Source organism: Delphinapterus leucas, chromosome X, assembly GCF_059928025.1.
Source record: "Delphinapterus leucas isolate spDelLeu-1000000601 "Yukka" chromosome X, BTC_Dleu_Yukka2, whole genome shotgun sequence".
NCBI lineage: Eukaryota > Metazoa > Chordata > Mammalia > Artiodactyla > Monodontidae > Delphinapterus > Delphinapterus leucas.
The window spans coordinates 2235473-2252514 of record NC_143150.1 but is presented as its reverse complement, the minus strand read 5'-3'; the positions used below and the strand labels follow the sequence as shown (position 1 = coordinate 2252514).

At 69.1% G+C, this 17042-nt stretch overlaps 1 protein-coding gene across 3 annotated transcripts; it reads left to right on the top strand.

Moving 5' to 3' along the window:
- The first annotated feature begins 293 nt into the window (after positions 1 to 293).
- Positions 294 to 16096, top strand: PLXNB3 (plexin B3). Of its 3 annotated transcripts, none has more exons than XM_022565850.3 (36): positions 294 to 429; positions 1770 to 1845; positions 3326 to 4369; positions 4787 to 4966; positions 5581 to 5709; positions 5795 to 5895; positions 6355 to 6484; positions 6647 to 6803; positions 6915 to 7023; positions 7103 to 7217; positions 7330 to 7455; positions 7550 to 7666; positions 7930 to 8023; positions 8106 to 8275; positions 8528 to 8679; positions 8958 to 9063; positions 9774 to 9904; positions 10158 to 10334; positions 10449 to 10641; positions 10763 to 10993; positions 11079 to 11240; positions 11322 to 11473; positions 11637 to 11737; positions 11816 to 12039; positions 12175 to 12353; positions 12616 to 12682; positions 12944 to 13271; positions 13383 to 13486; positions 13573 to 13711; positions 14034 to 14212; positions 14337 to 14497; positions 14714 to 14861; positions 15010 to 15074; positions 15143 to 15218; positions 15341 to 15415; positions 15699 to 16096. In XM_022565850.3, exons 2-36 carry the CDS (start codon positions 1774 to 1776, stop codon positions 15801 to 15803), a joined length of 5799 nt encoding a protein of 1932 aa, XP_022421558.2. In that variant the 5' UTR covers positions 294 to 429; positions 1770 to 1773; the 3' UTR covers positions 15804 to 16096. The 3 variants fall into 3 exon arrangements, with proteins under 3 accessions (XP_022421558.2, XP_022421560.2, XP_022421555.2); XM_022565852.3 differs by having other exon boundaries at positions 13573 to 13666; positions 15699 to 16095; XM_022565847.3 differs by having other exon boundaries at positions 6355 to 6803; positions 13573 to 13666; positions 15699 to 16095.
- The last annotated feature ends 946 nt before the right edge of the window (positions 16097 to 17042 follow it).

The following is a 17042-nucleotide window of genomic DNA, read 5'->3' as shown; positions in this document are numbered from 1 at the left end:
TCTCATCTGTTGGCAAGTAGTTCTGCCCCTGAGACCCGGGAGACTCTTGGGGCAGGTGGCTGTGGGCTTTGTCTCTGAACGGTACCAGTGCCAGGGCCAAGTCTGGCGCTCAGTCAGGGCACTTCACGGAAGGCTATGGAATGCCCGCCTGCCCCCACCCCCCCATGGGAGGGCACCGCCCCCTCTCACCTCCTCCGGGCAGGTGCGCGGCCGGCCCTCTGCCATGCCCACCGAGGCCGGCAGAGGGCAGCAGTGCCCTGCCCTGCGCCGTCGGGCAAAGGGGTGGGCGCGGAGGGGCTGGGCTTCCCGGGCCACCCAGGACAACTCGGGCTGGGAGCGATTGCATTGTGGGGAGGGAGACTGGGGCTCCTCCGGGACGCACTCCTGGCACCGCCAGCTGCTCCTCGGCCCGGCCGGCGGCCCGCTCAGGTAGGCAGGAGCCGGGGCTGGCTAGGGCGCGGGGTGCAGGGGCCGCCGGGTCGGGGTGGGGGGCGCCGCCTGGGAGCCGGGAGAAGCCAGGGGTCCACAGGCCGACTAGCCCGAATCAGGCAAAAGCGCTTAGGCGCCAGCCCAAGTCCTGCGACGACACCTCCTGATGCCTGAGGGCACAGATCCCCCCAATCCTGGCCAACGGGTGGCCCTGGCGCTGGGAGGTAGGGCTGCGGCTGCTGCCCCCAAATGCGAGGGCTGGCGCCTCTGGCCACGGGGCAGGGCACGGGGTAGGGAAGCGGCCCGCCTGGCTCCCCGCTCCTACAGCCACCCAACTGGCCCAGCCAGGTGGCAGCGAGCCCTGTGGCTGTCACCTCACCCTGGAGCCTGCCTGCTGCTACCGCACCCTGTGGAGGAAACGGGGAGCCTGACTCAAGCACACCTGTTCCCGCACCTCGGGTCACGGCCTGAGCCCTGCCGCCTTGGTGTGTGGACGGTGCCCTCTGAGGGAGGCAGAGGAGCCGGCTGCCGGCTGCCACTCCCTTCCCCACCCCACACGTGAAGGGGGAGATCCAGACCCATCCTGGGATGGTATTTCCCCGAGCGAGCGGGAGGGGGACAGCCCGCGACCAGTTGCCAAGTCTGAAGCTAAGGGCTGGGTTCCCACCCCCTCCCGTGCATCCTCTATGCTGGCACCAGACTGTACCTGGCACGACTTTGCCAGTCCCTGGGGGTGGGGGGGCGTGAGGCGAGAAGGTCTCCCAGGCGGGCTGCCTTGGCCAGTCTCTCCCCTGCCCCCCGCCTGGACAAACGCAGGCATTGAGGGTCAGGACTCGCCTCCAGCCAGGCGCCAAGGCTACCGAGGGTGAGGCCTGCTATGCAGGGGCGCAGGGCCCTGACCCTCGCAGGGGGGCTCCGTGGCCCACTCTGCGCCCTTCACAGGGACCCCGGGGGGACACGGGGAGGAGCACGCTGGCTGGCACAGGGCGGGAGTGGGGGACTGGCTGTGTGGGTCTCATTTTTCTGGCTGAAGGAAACCCTGTCCCTTTGTCCCCAGATCCCAGGGGGTGTCTCTCTGGGGGTGGGGAGTGGCAGGGAGCCCCCTGGTCAGAACAGCCTGGATGGGGATAGGAACACCAGATAGCGGGTCCCCGGCCTGGGCCTCTGGACAGAGGGGACATTGTTGGCGTGGAGGCAGGGCTGCCTTGGCCCGGCCACTATTGACAAAGCTGCCAGCTGTGGTGGAGCCCGGCTGCCAGGCCTCGGCCCTCCTGGCCTCCCTCCTCCCCCAGGGTTGAGTGTGAATGGAACCAAGCCTTGCCTGTCTCCCTCCTACTCAGGACAATGCCCCCCACGGCCCTCCTGTGTCCGTCACCACTGCCCCGGGAGACGCCTCTGCTGCTGCCCTTCGCTGCGGTAAGTGCCTGAGTCCTGCGTCCCCAGAGAGCCCCCTCTGGGGCAGGGAAGGTGGGTGAGGAGCGCGGAGGAGCCCGGAGCCTGGGCTCCCACGCGCTGCGCCTCCAGCTGTGGGCCGTCTGCCCCTCACCCGCCACAGACACTGCCGCCGATACCAGGGTCCAGAGGAAACGGCCCTGTCCCCAGGCCAGGCCTGACCTTCCTGTCTGTATTCCCAAGATAAGGGCCCAGGGGCGTCCTCGGAGCTCTCCCCGCAGCTGGCACGCCCACGGGGGCCGGAGCTGGCAGGCTGCCGGATGACAGTGGGCCCACTCCTGGCTGGCACGCGCCCCCACGCCCAGCTGTGCGGGACCTTGGCTCAACTCAGGACCTGGCTTCTACCCCGTCTTTGTGGCTCTGTGCCGGGGTCAGGAGGAGAGAGGCGTGAGGGGCCATCACGGCCCAGGGGTTCGTGGCGCGTGTCACCTGGGCACTGCTAAGGCCCCTGGCCGGGAGGTGAGCTGGAAGGTGCAGCAGAATCCGGGATCAGAGCCTCCTCTGGAGGCTAGGGCCCCGCCCTTCCCCTCAGGGCTCAGCCTTGGGCCCCAAATGGGTGGGGCAGGGAGCCCATGCCCGGCTTCTGGCTAGGACTTTCTTTCAAGCTCTCTTCTCCCCTCCCGCCCTCTCTGGCTGTCCTCTTCTCACTCCACCCCCCCCACATTAACCCTCCCCGTGCCAGTCCCAGTGGACCCTGGCTGCCGGGGCTGATGGGGCAAGGGACAGGCCTCCCCCAACCCCCTGCACCCTGGGTTGTCTCTTGGTGCCCCCCAACTCCCCCATCCCCGCTCTGAGCACCCCCAGCTCAGCCTGGGGCCCTCCCAGCCCTCTGTCCTCCTCTACCTCGGCCCTGGCCACCGGCCCCTTGCTTTCTCTGCGGCAGGCAGCGGGGTGTCTGGCTCTCTCCTCTCTTCCGCTGGCTTCCCAGGGCAGCTTTTCTCTCCCACCCTCGCTGGCCCTCAGGCCCTGGTCTCTGGGCTCCTGTCCCCTTTCCCCTCGCCCTCCGCCGCCCTCCGCCGCTGCCCGGGGAAAGGCGCCCCCCCACTCTCCGCCCTGCTCTCCTTTCTGTGGTCTCTCCTCTCTCTGCCACTCAGTCCTTCTGTTGGTGTTCCTGTGGCTTTTCAGGATCTGCCCCCTTCCACAATCTAGATGCATCTAAAGTAGATGAAGGAAATTCCTCGCGCATGCGTGCACCCCGCCCCCACCTCCTGGGGACTCTCCGTCCCTCCGTCCCACCCCCCACCCGTCTCCCTCTGACTCTTTCCCTCTCCGCTTCCCCTGCTGCTCCCTGCCCCCGCTTTCTGCTGCTGTCTCTCTGCCTCTCCGTCCTTCTTTCCCTCCCCTTCTGTCTCTGTCTCTCCTGGATTCTCCTTTTCCTCCTGCTCCCTCGTCCTCCATTCCCACGGCCGCCCTGACTCGTGCCTTCCTGCCCGGCCTCCCCCAGGGCCCCGCGATGGCGCCCCGGCCTCCACTGGGCGCCTGCCTGCTGCTCGTGCTGCCGCTGCTGTGCCCACCACTCGCCCCGACGTGGGCACACCGCTTCCCAGCGCCCAATACCACCCTCAACCGCTTGGCGCTGGCCCCAGGCCGGGGCGCGCTCTACGTGGGCGCGGTGAACCGCCTTTTCCAGCTCAGCCCCGCGCTGCGGCTCGAGTCGGTGGCTGTCACAGGCCCGGTCCTCGACAGCCCCGACTGTGTGCCCTTCCGGGAGCCGGCCGAGTGCCCGCAGGCCCGGCTCACCGACAATGCCAACCAACTGCTGCTGGTGAGCGGCCGGGCCCGGGAGCTGGTGGCCTGCGGGCAGGTGCGGCAGGGAGTGTGTGAGAAGCGGCGCCTCGAGGACGTGGCGCAGCTGCTGTACCGGGCCGAGGACCCCGGCGACGGGCAGTTCGTGGCTGCCAACGCCGTGGGTGTGGCTACGGTGGGCCTGGTGGTGCCCGGGCCAGGCCGGGACCTCCTGCTGGTGGCCAGGGGCCTGGCGGGCAAGCTGTCGGGCGGGGTGCCACCCCTGACCGTGCGCCAGCTGGCTGGGCCACAGCCCTTCTCCAGCGAGGGCCTGGGCCGCTTGGTGGTGGGCGACCTCTCCGACTACAACAACAGCTACGTGGCGGCCCTCGCTGACGCTCGCTCGGCCTACTTCGTCTTCCGCCGCCGTGGGGCCCGGGCACAGGCCGAGTACCGCTCCTACGTGGCTCGGGTCTGCCTGGGGGACGCCAACCTCTACTCCTATGTGGAGGTGCCCCTCACCTGCCGGGGCCACGGCCTCATCCAGGCCGCCTCCCTCGCCCCAGGCGCCTTACTGGGAGCGTTTGCTGCCGGCCCGAGGGGGGTGCAGGCAGCCCTGTGCGCCTTTCCCCTGGCCGACCTGGACGCGACCATGGAGCGGGCCCGGCGCCTTTGCTACACCACGGGCGGCCGGGGCCCCGGCGGCACGGAGGAAGCCACCGTGGAGTACGGCGTCACATCGCGCTGCGTCACCCTGCCGCCCGTGAGTGGCTGGGCCCGGGCCTCACCCCTGCCCTCTCACCTGAGGCTTTCCGCACCGCCACCTGGCAGCGGCTCCCGCCTCTCCCGCGGCCTCGTGTTGCCCGGCCTGCCACCCCGGCCCTGTCCCTCTGTGGACCTGCAGCATCTCTCTGACCAGGGCCGGGGCTGCCACACGTAGTCCTGGCCGAGGGCAGCTGGACGCTCTCATGTGACAATCGCCTGTGACCTCTGCTTTAGAGGATGTCAAGGAGGGGCCCGCTTGTCTGAGTCTCCTCGGCCAGTCTCTCCCTCTCTGCGGTGCAACCCTGAGCCCTTCTCGCCTGCTGCCTTGCCATCCTGGGCTGACTGCAGATCTGGGCCCAGGGAAGGTACCTCGTGCCTCTTCCAGGAATTGAATCCCCCCTCTCCGCCCCCGCAGGACTCCCCCGAGTCATACCCCTGTGGCGACGAACACACCCCGAGCCCCATTGCGGGCCGCAGGCCCCTGGAGGCGGGGCCTCTGCTGCAGCTCAGAAACTCCATCAGCGCAGTCGCAGCCCTCCAGGCAGACGGACACACGATAGCGTTCCTGGGGGACGTCCAGGGCCAGCTGCATAAAGTAAGGGCCTGATGAAGGCGGGGCGGGCCTCGGCCAGACCCCCGGTCCCAGCCTCAATGCTGCCAGGCCGGGCCCGGCCTCAGTGGCCTGACTGGAGGCGCTCCTGCCCTGTGGTGGCTCCCAGAAGCCCCGTGAGTCGCGGGTTCCTTCCACACCTCTCGGCCTGTGCCCTGCTGGCAGGTCGGAAAGCCAGGCCACACACTGACGGCTGGTTCCCAGATGTGTGGCTTATGATGCCTCCCAGGCGGCCCCCACTTCTGCAGCCGATAAGAGGAGACTCTTGCCTTTTCATGACCTGCTTGTCTCCCCACAACTGCCCTTCCTCCCCTGGCACCCAAGGGCCCCACCCAGGGTGGCTCTGCCTCCCTAGCTGGGTGAGGCTGAAGCGGGGAGGCGACATGGGCAGGCTGGATGCCCGTGGGCCTGCCCCACCCTCCACGGCACAGCCTGGCCGCCCTGGGCCGGCAAGAAGGGGAGACAGCTCTGTGGGCCGGGATGCTCCCCGGGAACCCCAGCCGGGACAGCACCTGCTCCGAACGGTTAGCCTGCGGCCATCTTGAGAGCGGGCCTTGGCTCGGCGGGCTGGCCCAGCCCTGCCCTTGTCATCCCCCCAGGTCTTCCTCAATGGCACCCGAGGCCAGGTGTACCACTCACAACAAGTGGGGCCCCCGGGCTCGGCCATCAGCCCCGACCTGCTGGTGGACAGCAGTGGCAGCCACCTCTACGTGCTGACTTCCCAGCAGGTGAGGGCTGTCCCGGGGGTGGGGGTTGAGCACACGAGGCCCGAGGCCCTGCAGCCACCACCTCCGTACCCCGCCGCCTGTCCAGGTGGACCGCTTACCCGTGGCAGCCTGCCCCCAGTTCCCCGACTGCAGCAACTGCCTCCAGGCCCGGGACCCCCTGTGCGGCTGGTGCGTCCTGCAGGGCAGGTGAGTGGGGGCCGCTCCCGGAGCACTTCTAGGTGGGCCAGGAGGCCGGGTCGTGTCCCCGAGGTGGGACGCAGGGCCGTCGCTGAGTTCCCCCATCCTGCCCTGCGTGCCCAACCGAGAATCTGGTGGGCATCCCCTTCCCCCCACTGCCCAGCCTGTCCACTTCTCCTCCCCCCAGCCCCCTCTGGGCCAGGCCTCCGTCACCTCTCTCAGGTGTCCCCTGGCCCACTCCAGCTCCTCTCCAGCCCACGCTCCACACGGCAGCCTCAGGAATCCCTCACGGCAACCCTAAGTCAGGTTCACGTGCTCATGCGCTTGGCCCCTTCCTCTCTGAGCAGAGTCCCTTTCACCCCCACTGCTCGCTGCGCTCCAGCTGGGCCGTCCTCCCAAGCCCCTTGCCGCAAATCACCCAGGGAGCCTGAGTCCCACACAGGGACCCAACGGGCCCCTGCCCCACAGGTGTACCCGCAAGGGCCAATGCGGGCGGGCAGCCCAGCCCAACCAGTGGCTATGGAGCTACGAGGACGGCCGCTGCCTGCACATCCAGAGCCTGCTGCCGGCCCACCATCCCCGCCAGGAGCAGGGCCAGGTCAGACGCCTGCCGCCGCCTGCCGGGGCGGGGGCTGCCCCGTCTTCCTCCTCTCCTGCTGCCTCTGCTCCCAGCCCTCCCTTGCCCTGGATCCCTCTCCCTCGGCGAGCTGGGCCCCCCAGGAGGCCCCCGCCTGCTGTGCTTTCCTCGCATGCGTCGCAGGTCACCTTGTCTGTGCCCCGGCTGCCCACCCTCACCGTGGACGAATACTTCCACTGTGCCTTTGGGAACTATGACAGCTTGGCTCACGTGGAAGGGACCCACGTGGCCTGCGTCACCCCTCCCCAAGACCAGCTGCCGCATAACCCTCCAGGCACAGGTGAGGGGCCCCCGGGGCGAGGGGCAAGGGGGGGAGCCGGAGGGGCAGGAGCCACATGGCCGCCCCTGCCACCACCATGCCCTCCCCTGCCACCACCATACGCCCCCCCAGAGCACATCACCTTGCCCCTGGCCCTGATGTTCGAGGACGTGGTCGTGGCTACCACCAACTTCTCCTTCTACGACTGCAGTGCCGTGCAGGCCTTGGAGGCGGCTGCTCCGTGAGTGCCGGGCCCAGCTGCTGGGTAGGGGTGGTGACTCCCGATGGCGCCCCACCTGAGCAGTCCCCCGTCCCCCCAGGTGCAGTGCTTGTGTGGGCAGCCGCTGGAGGTGCCACTGGTGCCCCCAGAGCAGCCGCTGTGTGTACGGGGAACGCTGCCCGGAGGGCGAGAGGACCATCTACAGTGCCCAACAGGTGGGCGGGCCCAGCCTGCTGGCTTCTCTTCACCTCCGCCGTGCGCCCGCCCTACCCCAGGCCCGCCTAGGCCCCTCGACTCCTGAAGCGCTAAGGGGTCTCCTTCCCCCAGGTGGACATCCAGGTGCGGGGCCCAGGGGCTTGTCCCCGGGTCGAGGGCCTGGTAGGCCCCCTCCTGGTGCCTGTGGGCTGGGAGAGCCGTTTGGCCCTGCGCGTGCGGAACCTTCAGCATTTCCGGGTGAGCATTCCGGTGGGTGGGGGACAGCGACAGCGGGGGAGGGGCAGTGGTAGCGGCTGACAGCGTCCAGGATGCTGACAGAGCCCACCCCCAGGGCCTGCCTGCCTCCTACCACTGCTGGCTGGAGCTGCCCGGAGAACTGCAGAGGCTGCCAGCCTCCCTGGAGGAGGTGGCCGGGGACGCCGGCCTCATCCACTGCCAGGCCCAGCAGGTGGGCAGCTGCCCCATAGCCTCACCTGGCACTGGACGCCCGGGCCCTCAGGGGCTCACCCCCTTCAGCCTGTCGTCACTCAGGAGGCCTGCCGTGGGCAGGCCTGGGCGTGCACAGGAACGTGGTGCCCACAGCCCCTGCTGGGAGATGCGGGGGGCCCTGAACAATGGCACCCATTCTGGGAGGAGCGTCCTGGAGGAGGCGGGCGGGGGTCAGGGGGTGTCCCGAGTTGGGTCGGGCCTGACCCCGCCCTCCACCCACAGTTCCAGCCCTCCATGGCCCAGCGGGAGCTCCCGGTGCCCATCTACGTCACCCGGGGCGAGGGCCAGAGGCTGGACAATGCCCGCACTCTTCATGGTGAGCCTGGGGGCGGCACAGCAGGCAGGGCGGGGTGTGCAGCCGGGGGAGGCGCCTCAGCGCACCGCCTGGCCTTTCCTAGTGACCCTGTACGACTGCGCTGTGGGCCACCCCGACTGCAGCCACTGCCAGGCGGCCAGCGGGAGCCTGGGCTGCCTGTGGTGCAGCCACGACCGGCCCACCTGCCGCTACGGGCCGCTGTGCCCGCCTGGGGCCGTGGAGCTGCTGTGTCCCGCACCCAGCATCGACGCGGTGAGTCCCCAGCCCTCCCCCACGGCCCAGCCTCTCATTCATCCCCCATCCCCCATCCCCCATCGCGGTCCGCCTGGCCCCGCCCTGCCCCCGACTGTCTCAGCTTTACCAGGGTCAGCGCAGCCCTGCCCCAGGCCCCCAAACCCTAGCAGCTGTGTCCCACCTCGGTCTGGTCGGCTGGCCAGGCACCCCCCGACACCGCAAAGGAGGAGCAGGTTGGGGGCATCCCATCACCACCCTTCCCTGTTGCAGATTGAGCCCCTGACCGGCCCCCCTGAGGGCGGCTTGGCCCTCACCATCCTGGGCTCCAACCTGGGCCGGGACTTTGCCGACGTGCAGGACGCCGTGAGCGTGGCTGGCCGGCCCTGCAGCCCTGACCCCTCTCTCTACCGCACCTCTGCCCGGTGAGGCATCCTGGCAGCCGGGGACGGAGGGATGCCCTCCCAAGGAGGCCCTCAGAGACTGGCCGCCCAGAGAGAAGGGAGGCTCGCAGCCAAGAAACGTGGGCCCGGGTCAGATGCGCCGAAGGAAGATGAGGCCGGGGGAAGGGAGGGGGGGCTGGCAGCGAGAGGAGTGGAGGGGGTGGGCTCTGGGCAGCGGCTGGCAGGCGGCCTGCGGCTCCCGACAGGCGAGGGCCCGGCCCACGGGGGTCCTGAGCAGCTATCGGGCCTTCGCTCTGCAGAATTGTGTGTGTGACATCTCCTGCCCCCAACGGCACCGTGGGCCCAATCCAAGTGGCCGTTAAGAGTCGGCCACCGGGCATCTCAACCCAGCACTTCACCTACCAGGTCAGTGCCCACCCAGGGTGCTCCCCACAGAGGGGGTAGTAGAAAGAAGGGACAGGAGGACAGTGACACCTACGTGAGGATTTCCAACCTGACCTAAGGTTAGTGGGAAGCGTCACCTCATGTCCAGGAGGGAAGCCACGCGATCCGAGTGATCGCTCTGGCCACTGAGTGGACGGTGGGCTGTGGGCAGCGGCGGGATGGTGAGGGCGCTGCCCACCGGCCGCTGTCCAGGAGGGAGGCAAGCAGCAGAAGCAGTGAGTGCAGCGGCCGCCCGATGGCCAGGGGGACCACTCGGGGATGCAGAGCTGTCAGGACTTGCTGCCCACCCGGCTGCCTGCGGGCAAGGGGACGGGGGAGAGCAGGGATGCCTCCAGGTGCCAGCCCGAGCCCTCGAGACTTGCTGGAGCCAGAGAGCCCGGGGTGGGAGCAGTGGGTGCAGGGGCAGGGGCAGCACCCCAAGGAGGTGACTGGATCTTAGGGCTTAGAGCTGCGGGGAGGGGGGCCTGGGAGGTGCAAGCCGCGGCAGAGGACGAGGAGACGCAGCAAGGAGAGAAGAGCACCCCCTGGTGGGGCAGGGCGGCTGGCAGGAGAGCTGCGGGGCTGCAGAAGCTGGGCACAGGGCTTCCGGAGGGAGAGCAGGGTCAGCCGTGGCCCAGAAGGCAGAGCTGAGAAGTGGGCCTCCACGTGCCCCAGCTTGCCCTGTCTCCCAGGACCCCGTCCTGCTGAGCCTGAGTCCCCAGTGGGGCCCCCAGGCAGGGGGCACCCAGCTCACCATCCATGGGCAGCACCTGCAGACGGGAGGCAACATCAGTGCCTTCGTGGGCAGCCAGCCCTGTCGTATGTGAGTCCCTCCTCCTGGCCCCAGCTGGTCGCTGTCAGCTGGGGATACTCCCTACGGGCCCCAGCGTCCCCTTGCGTACAATGGGGGCGATGAGCTCAGGGCTCCCCAAGGCCCCCGTGAAAGTCCCAGGTCCACGGCTGCCGTGCCCACCCCAGGGGTCTCTGCCCTTGGTGAGGGAGGCAAAGCAGGCCTCTGGTGGGGAGGCCGGGCTGAGGCTAGAGCCCAAGATGCCAGACACCTCCCCACCCTGCAGAAGGGAGCCAGTGTGTCCTGAGGCCATCGTGTGCCACACCACGCCCCAGGCCAGCCCAGGAGAAGCTGTGGTTCGAGTGGTCTTCGGCCGTGCCCAGCGCACGCTGCTCGCCAGCCCCTTCCACTACACCGCTGACCCCCAGCTCGTGGCGGCGGAGCCCAGCGTCAGCTTCCGGGGGTGAGGACCTGATCCACCCGGGGCAACCTGTGCACCCTGCCGGGAGGGTGGGCAGCCAGGACTGGACTGGGCTGCCCGCCGCCCCTGGTCCTGCTGAGTGCTATCCTGGCGCAGGGGCGGGCGGCTGATCCGAGTCAGGGGCACGGGCCTGGACGTGGTAGAGCGGCCCCTGCTGTCCGTGTGGCTGGAGGCCGCGGAGGAGACGGCTGTGGCGGTGCAGCCCCGGGACCCGACCCCCAGGGGGAGCTGTCGGGCCCCCGCCGCAGCCCCCCAGGCTTGCACCCAGCTTGAGGGGGGCCTGCTGCAGGTGAGGCCCCACCAGCAGGTGACGCCGTGCCCCGCGAGGGGGTGGGGTGGCCCCCACGTCCCTGGGGGCGAGTGGGCAGCCCCGGCTCACCCTGCCTCGTCCTGGCCCCGCCGCCCCGCAGTGCTCCACCGTCTGCTCCGTCAACTCGTCCAGCCTCCTCCTGTGCCGGAGCCCTGCAGTGCCGGACGGGGCCAGCCCCCGGCGCGTCTTCTTCGCCCTGGACAACGTGCATGTGGACTTCGCCCGCGCCAGTGGGGGCCAGGACTTCCTGTACCAGCCCAACCCCCGCCTGGCCCCACTCAGCCGCGCCCGCCCCTACCGCCTCAAGCCAGGCCACATCCTGGACGTGGAGGTGAGGCCTTCTGCCGGCCGCCGCTGCGCGGGGGCTGCGGGCACCGGCTGGGTGGCTCGACTCAGGCCCCGGATCCGGCTTCCAGGGTGAGGGTCTCAACCTGGGCATCAGCAAGGAGGAGGTGCGCGTGCACATCGGCGACGGCGAGTGCCTGGTGAAGACTCTCACGCTCACCCACCTGTACTGCGAGCCGCCCGCGCGGGCCCCACAGCCCACCAACGGCTCCAGGCCCCTGCCGCAGTTCGTGGTGAGGCTGGGCCCCGGGTGCCGGGCTGGGCGGGCGGAGCGCTGCAGGCCGGCGCTCAAGAGCCCTGCATCCCCACTGCAGGTGCAGATGGGCAACGTGCGGCTGCCGCTGGGCCCCGTCCAGTACGAGGCTGAGCCCACGCTCTCTGCCTTCCCCGTGGAGGCCCAGGCGGGCCTGGGCCTGGGCGTGGCCGTGCCGATCGCCGCCGTGCTCCTCCTGACCCTCGTGTACAGGTGAGGGGGCCGCCCTGCCACGCGCGCACCCGCCCCAACTCTCCTCCTCACCTTTGGAAAGGGTGGCCCACGGCGGGCCTCTGCGCAGGCGGCCATCTTGGCTCAGTGGCCTCGGCCCAGGCAGTTCTGGTCCCGTGGCTGACACCTGGCCCCTGGGCCGCAGGCACAAGAGCAAGCAGGCCCTGCGGGACTACCAGAAGGTTCTGGTGCAGCTGGAGAACCTGGAGATCGGCGTAGGCGACCAGTGCCGAAAGGAGTTCACAGGTCGGGAGAGGGCGGTGGGGAGGGGGTAGAGGGCGGACCTGGGCCTGAGCTCACACCTCGGTGGCTCCTGGCCTACAGACCTGATGACGGAGATGACTGACCTCAGCAGCGACCTGGAGGCCAGCGGGATCCCCTTCCTGGACTACCGCACGTACACTGAGCGCGTCTTCTTCCCCGGGCGCGGCAGCTGCCCGCTGCAGCCTGCCCTCGAGGGGCCCGGGGAAGAGGGCCGCCGCGCGCCGGTGCACCAGGGCCTCATGCAGCTCTCCAACCTGCTCAACAGCAAGCCCTTCCTCCTTACGGTGAGGGCCGCGGGGGCGGGAGGCGGGCCTGGGCAAGGAGGCGGGCCAGGCAGCAGGTGTGGGCTCAGGCGTGGGAGGATGTGTGGGGCGCAGGGCTTCCCGGGGTGGGTGCCAGCACCCCCTCCTCCCGCCTAGCTCATCCACACCCTGGAGGAGCAGCCCAGCTTCTCCCAGCGGGACCGCTGCCTCGTGGCTTCGCTGCTGTCCCTGGCGCTGCACGGCAAGCTCGAGTACCTGACCGACATCGTGAGGACGCTGCTCGGAGACCTGGCTGCCCATTACGTGCAGAAGAACCCCAAGCTCATGCTACGCAGGTTGGCCTTGGCCTGGCCGGTCCCAGCAGCAGGGGAGCTGGCTCCGTCCAGCCTTGTCCTGGCGTGGGTGGGGCTGGGAAGCCCTGGGAGGCGGGCTGGGTCCGGAGCCGCTGGTGGGGAAGCAGATGGGCATCCTGAGCGGCGAGCCGGGCACAAAGGGTGGCCAGGCGGAGCAGCTCTGCCCTCCCGCTACCGCCTGCCTCAGCCTGGAGACAGGGTGGCCCTGCAGCAGCCCCTCTGACCCGGGGCCCGCTCCCTGCAGGACGGAGACTATGGTGGAGAAGCTGCTCACCAACTGGGTGTCCATCTGTCTCTACGCCTTCCTGAGGGTGAGGGCCCCTCTCCCCTCATGCCATTCTGGGGCTGCTGCCTCTGGCCTCACTGATCTGTGCCCCCATTCTGCCCTGGGGCCTCGGGCTCGAGGGCGGGGATCGGTGAGGGAAGGCTACGAACATTTGCCTGGCTGGATGTGAAGCAGAGGCCGCTGGTGTTGCCTGCCGTCCATCTTGGCTCCGTGCAGCGGGCCACCCCTCCCTGCCCGCACCGCCCACCGCCCCCCAGCTGACGCCAGCCCTTCCTGGTGGTTGCAGGAGGTAGCGGGTGAGCCGCTCTACATGCTCCTGCGGGCCATCCAGTACCAGGTGGACAAGGGCCCCGTGGACGCCGTGACAGGCAAGGCAAAGCGGACCCTGAACGACAGCCGCCTGCTGCGGGAGGACGTGGAATTCCGGGCCCTGACGCTGACGGTGCTGGCTGGCCCGGGGGTTGGTGGGGCTGCGGCGGGCAGCGTGGTGCAGCGCGTGCCCGCCCGGGTGCTCGACACGGACACAATCACCCAGGTCAAGGAGAAGGTGCTGGACCAAGTCTACAAGGGCACCCCCTTCTCCCAGAGGCCCTCAGTGCACGCCCTAGACCTCGGTGAGAACCTACCCCTCCTGCCCCGCCCGAGGCTCTTCTCACCTGTGGCCACTCGGCTCTGCCCTACGGGAACAGGCCGTGGGCTGACCGGCTTCCCTGGGTCCCCCCAAGAGTGGCGCTCAGGCCTGGCTGGTCACCTAACCCTGTCGGACGAGGACCTGACCTCAGTGACTCAGAACCGCTGGAAGAGACTCAACACCCTGCAGCATTACAAGGTGCCGGGCAGGTGGGCGCTGGGGGCAGGCTCCCGCCTCGGGGTCAGCCAGGGAGGGAGCCCAGCCTCTGCTCCCCTCCCCGCCAGGTCCCGGATGGAGCCACGGTGAGGCTCATCCCCCAGCTGCACAACGGAGGCCCCGTCTCCCAGAGCCCGGCCCCGAGCTGCCCCTCTGGGGAGAGTGAGTCCCGTGGCCCAGCCGCACCAACCTGCCCCCGAGTTCGAGGTGGGCAGGCCGGAGTCCTGGTCATGCCGTCTGCCGTGTCCGGGTCTCCCCAAACCTCGCCAGCGGGGAAGCCACAACTCCAGGCTGAGCCAGGGGCCCGGGGTGGACGAGGGCGGCAGTGCGTCCGGGTCGGGGAGCTCCAGGGCCGTGGGGTGCTGGGCCGAGCGAGCCCCTGGGCTGCCACCCTGTCCTCCACATCTCTCTTACCCTGCGGCCCTCGGCGCCCCCCACCCTGCCCCACCTCACCAGGGAAGCAGGCTGGGCCTCCCCGGCCGGCGGCATGAGGGTGCAAAGGACTGAGGCCCAGCTTCTGTGCCCTCAGACGTCCCCGCGCTGGAGGACGGTGAGGACGGCGGGGTCCGCCTCTGGCACCTGGTGAAAGTCACCGATGAGCCAGAAGCAGCGAAGGCACGGCGCAGCAGCCTGAGGGAGCCGGAGCGGGAGCGGACACGGGCCAAGGCCATTCCGGAGATCTACCTCACCCGCCTGCTGTCCATGAAGGTAGGTGGGCCGGGGGGCTGGGGTGACGGGGCGGCCCCACCCACTGAGGCAGGCCGCGGCTGGCCGCGGCTTCGAGGCGCACACACCCTGCCCCCCCCCATACCGCCCGCGCCCTGCCTTCTAGGGCACACTGCAGAAGTTTGTGGACGACGCCTTCCAGGCCATCCTCAGCGTGAACCGGCCTGTGCCCATCGCTGTCAAGTACCTGTTTGACTTCCTGGACGAGCTGGCCGAGAAGCACGGCATTGAGGACCTGGAGACCTTACACATCTGGAAGACTAACAGGTGCCTCGCCTGCTGCCCCCGTGCAGAGAGGACGCTGGCAGGGCGGGGGCGGCAGGGCCGGGACAGAAGCCCAGGCCCGGCGGCCTTCGCCCTGGGTTCCCGGCTGCCCCCGCATGGACTCGCAGGCCAGCTCCCCGCGCAGCTCAGGGCCGGGGACCAGGCTGAGGATGGGAGCTGGGGCAGCCTGCTCACGCCGCGGCTGGCCCGTGTCCCCAGCCTACTCTTGCGGTTCTGGGTGAACACCCTGAAGAACCCACAGCTCATCTTTGACGTGCGGGTGTCTGACAACGTGGACGCCGTCCTCACCGTCATTGCCCAGACCTTCATGGACTCCTGCACCATCTCGGAGCATAAAGTGGGCCGGGTGAGGGCAGAGGAAGAAAGCCTGGCGGGGGAGCCACGGGGGCTCGGAGCAGAGCCCTGGGTGGGGCTGGGGGGGCACGAGTGGCACAGTCAGAAAGCCAGGGCAGAGCTCCCCAGCTCCCACTCACGCCCACCCCTGCCCAGAACAGGATTCCCCCGTGAACAAACTGCTCTACGCCCGGGAGATCCCTCGCTACAAGCAGATGGTGGAGAGGTAGGTGTCGGGGCATCACGGATGAGGGAATGGGTGCTGCCTGCCCCTAACTCTGTCCCCTCCTCCAGATACTACTCCGACATTCGCCAGAGCTCTCCGGCGAGCTACCAGGAGATGAACTCGGCTCTGGCCGAGCTCTCGGGGGTGAGGCCCAGCCCAGAGGGTGCACCCTTCCACACCTGGGGCGGGGGAGGGGGGCAGAGGGGAAGGGGGAGGCTTGGCTCGAGGCCCGGGCTGGGGCCTCAACCCCCGCGTGCTGCCCCTAGAATTACACCTCCGCTCCCCACTGTCTGGAAGCTCTGCAAGAACTCTACACTCACATCCACAGGTACTACGACCAGGTGAGGCCCGGGGCACTCTGGGGGGGAGGGGCATGCCTCCAGAGCCCGGAGCCCAGAGCCCAGAGCGAGGTCCCAGGAGTCTCCCTGGGGGCGAGAGGCGGTGTCCAGGCCCAATCTGGGCAGAGGAGAGGAAAGGCCCAGGTTGGGGAAGGGGCTCGGCATCCGTCCAGATTCCTCAGGGAGCTCTGGCTCCCCAGGCTGCTACTGAGATGGAGCCAGGGCAGGGCGGCCGGTGGGCCGAGGGCCAGGGCCTCAGGCGGGCCGGCCTCCTCTGCTCTGGTAGATCATCAGTGCCCTGGAGGAGGACCCTGTGGGCCAGAAGATGCAACTGGCCTGCCGCCTGCAGCAGGTTGCCGCCCTGGTGGAGAACAAGGTGACTGACCTGTGAGCTGGGCAGCAGCAGGATCTGCCAGTTCAATGCCCTGGACGGAGCCTGGACGGAGCCGGCAACACAGGAGTGGCCGGCAGAGAGCAGGAGCGGCTCCCTGCTGCCTACCCGCCCCCCACCCCACCCCCTCCGCTTCCCTCCTTCCCCGCCTGGGCTTCTAACTTATAGCCATCCTTTCTCCCTCCCCCTTCCCCACTGTATTTATGTGTTTGCTGGAGCATCACATCTGGGAATAAAATAGAAATGTCTTTAGAAGAAGCCCAATGCCCAGCCCCACCTTCGCCTGTGAGTCTCTTCAGTGCCCCAGCACAGCCCTCCCCTCGGCCCAGGGCTACAACTTCTGCTACCTGAGAAAAAGAGGACTCCGAGGCCTTGCTCTCCTCCCTCCCCTGACCCCTGCGGGAAAGGTGCCCCTGCCCTCAGGCCCCCATCTATGCCACCCCATCCTCCCAGTCCTTTCCTTGGCACAGGGACGTAGAACCAAGTGTCGCCAGTCACTGCCAGGTCCCCTCCGCTTCCCTCTGACTCTGACAGTCCCCAGCTGGCCTCCTGGCTCCCCTCTTCGCCCCCCAGCCCTCCTGGGAGCAGCCAGTGTTCTTTCTGAAGAGCCAAAGTGCCCACCGGTCTCTGCCGGAAGCCCACAGTAGTGCCCACAGGCTCGGGGGGCTCCTTGGCCGCCCAAGGCCTCCCCTCGTCTTCCCCACCCACACCAGCCACGGAGGTCTCCAGCCCATCCTGCTGCCTCCCTGGAGGCTTCCCCACCCACCCCCTTTCTGGGGACCCAATTCTTCTTCCTGGTCCCTTGGATGGGGTCCCAAGGTCACAAGCTCCAAGGGCTCTCTGCCTGACCCGGACATCTCTGCCACTAGGCCACTAGAGCTGTGGGCTTACTTGCTTCCCACTTGAGGACCCCTGAGGGCGGGGCCAGGAAGAACAGCTCCCTACGCCTCCTACGTAGATACGTGCACGTCTTGGAGCCAGTAAGCAAGGGAGGGCTGGGCCGCAGGGAGCCGGGAGAGACCGTGCAGCAGTAGAGTCCCAGGCGGGCCATCCCCAGGCCATCACTCAGGCCCCGCACCTGTGGTGGGAAGAGCTGCCCGCAGCTCACGCCCCTGACCTTTGCCTGGCTACGGCCCCCAGCGACGCTACACTGAGGGACAGGAGGGCCCCAGCCTGTCTTGGGGATCAAGGAGCCATCGGAAAAGCGGGGACCCAGCAGAGAGGGAGCAGGGAATGAGG

Coding starts and splice junctions, on each gene's coding strand:
- PLXNB3 (XM_022565847.3), top strand. CDS start 1,774: ATGCCCCCCACGGCCCTCCTGTGTCCGTCACCACTGCCCCGGGAGACG. Junction 10,642..10,762: donor TTGAGGGGGGCCTGCTGCAG/GTGAGGCCCCAC, acceptor GCCGCCCCGCAG/TGCTCCACCGTCTGCTCCGT. Junction 13,272..13,382: donor AGTGCACGCCCTAGACCTCG/GTGAGAACCTAC, acceptor GGTCCCCCCAAG/AGTGGCGCTCAGGCCTGGCT.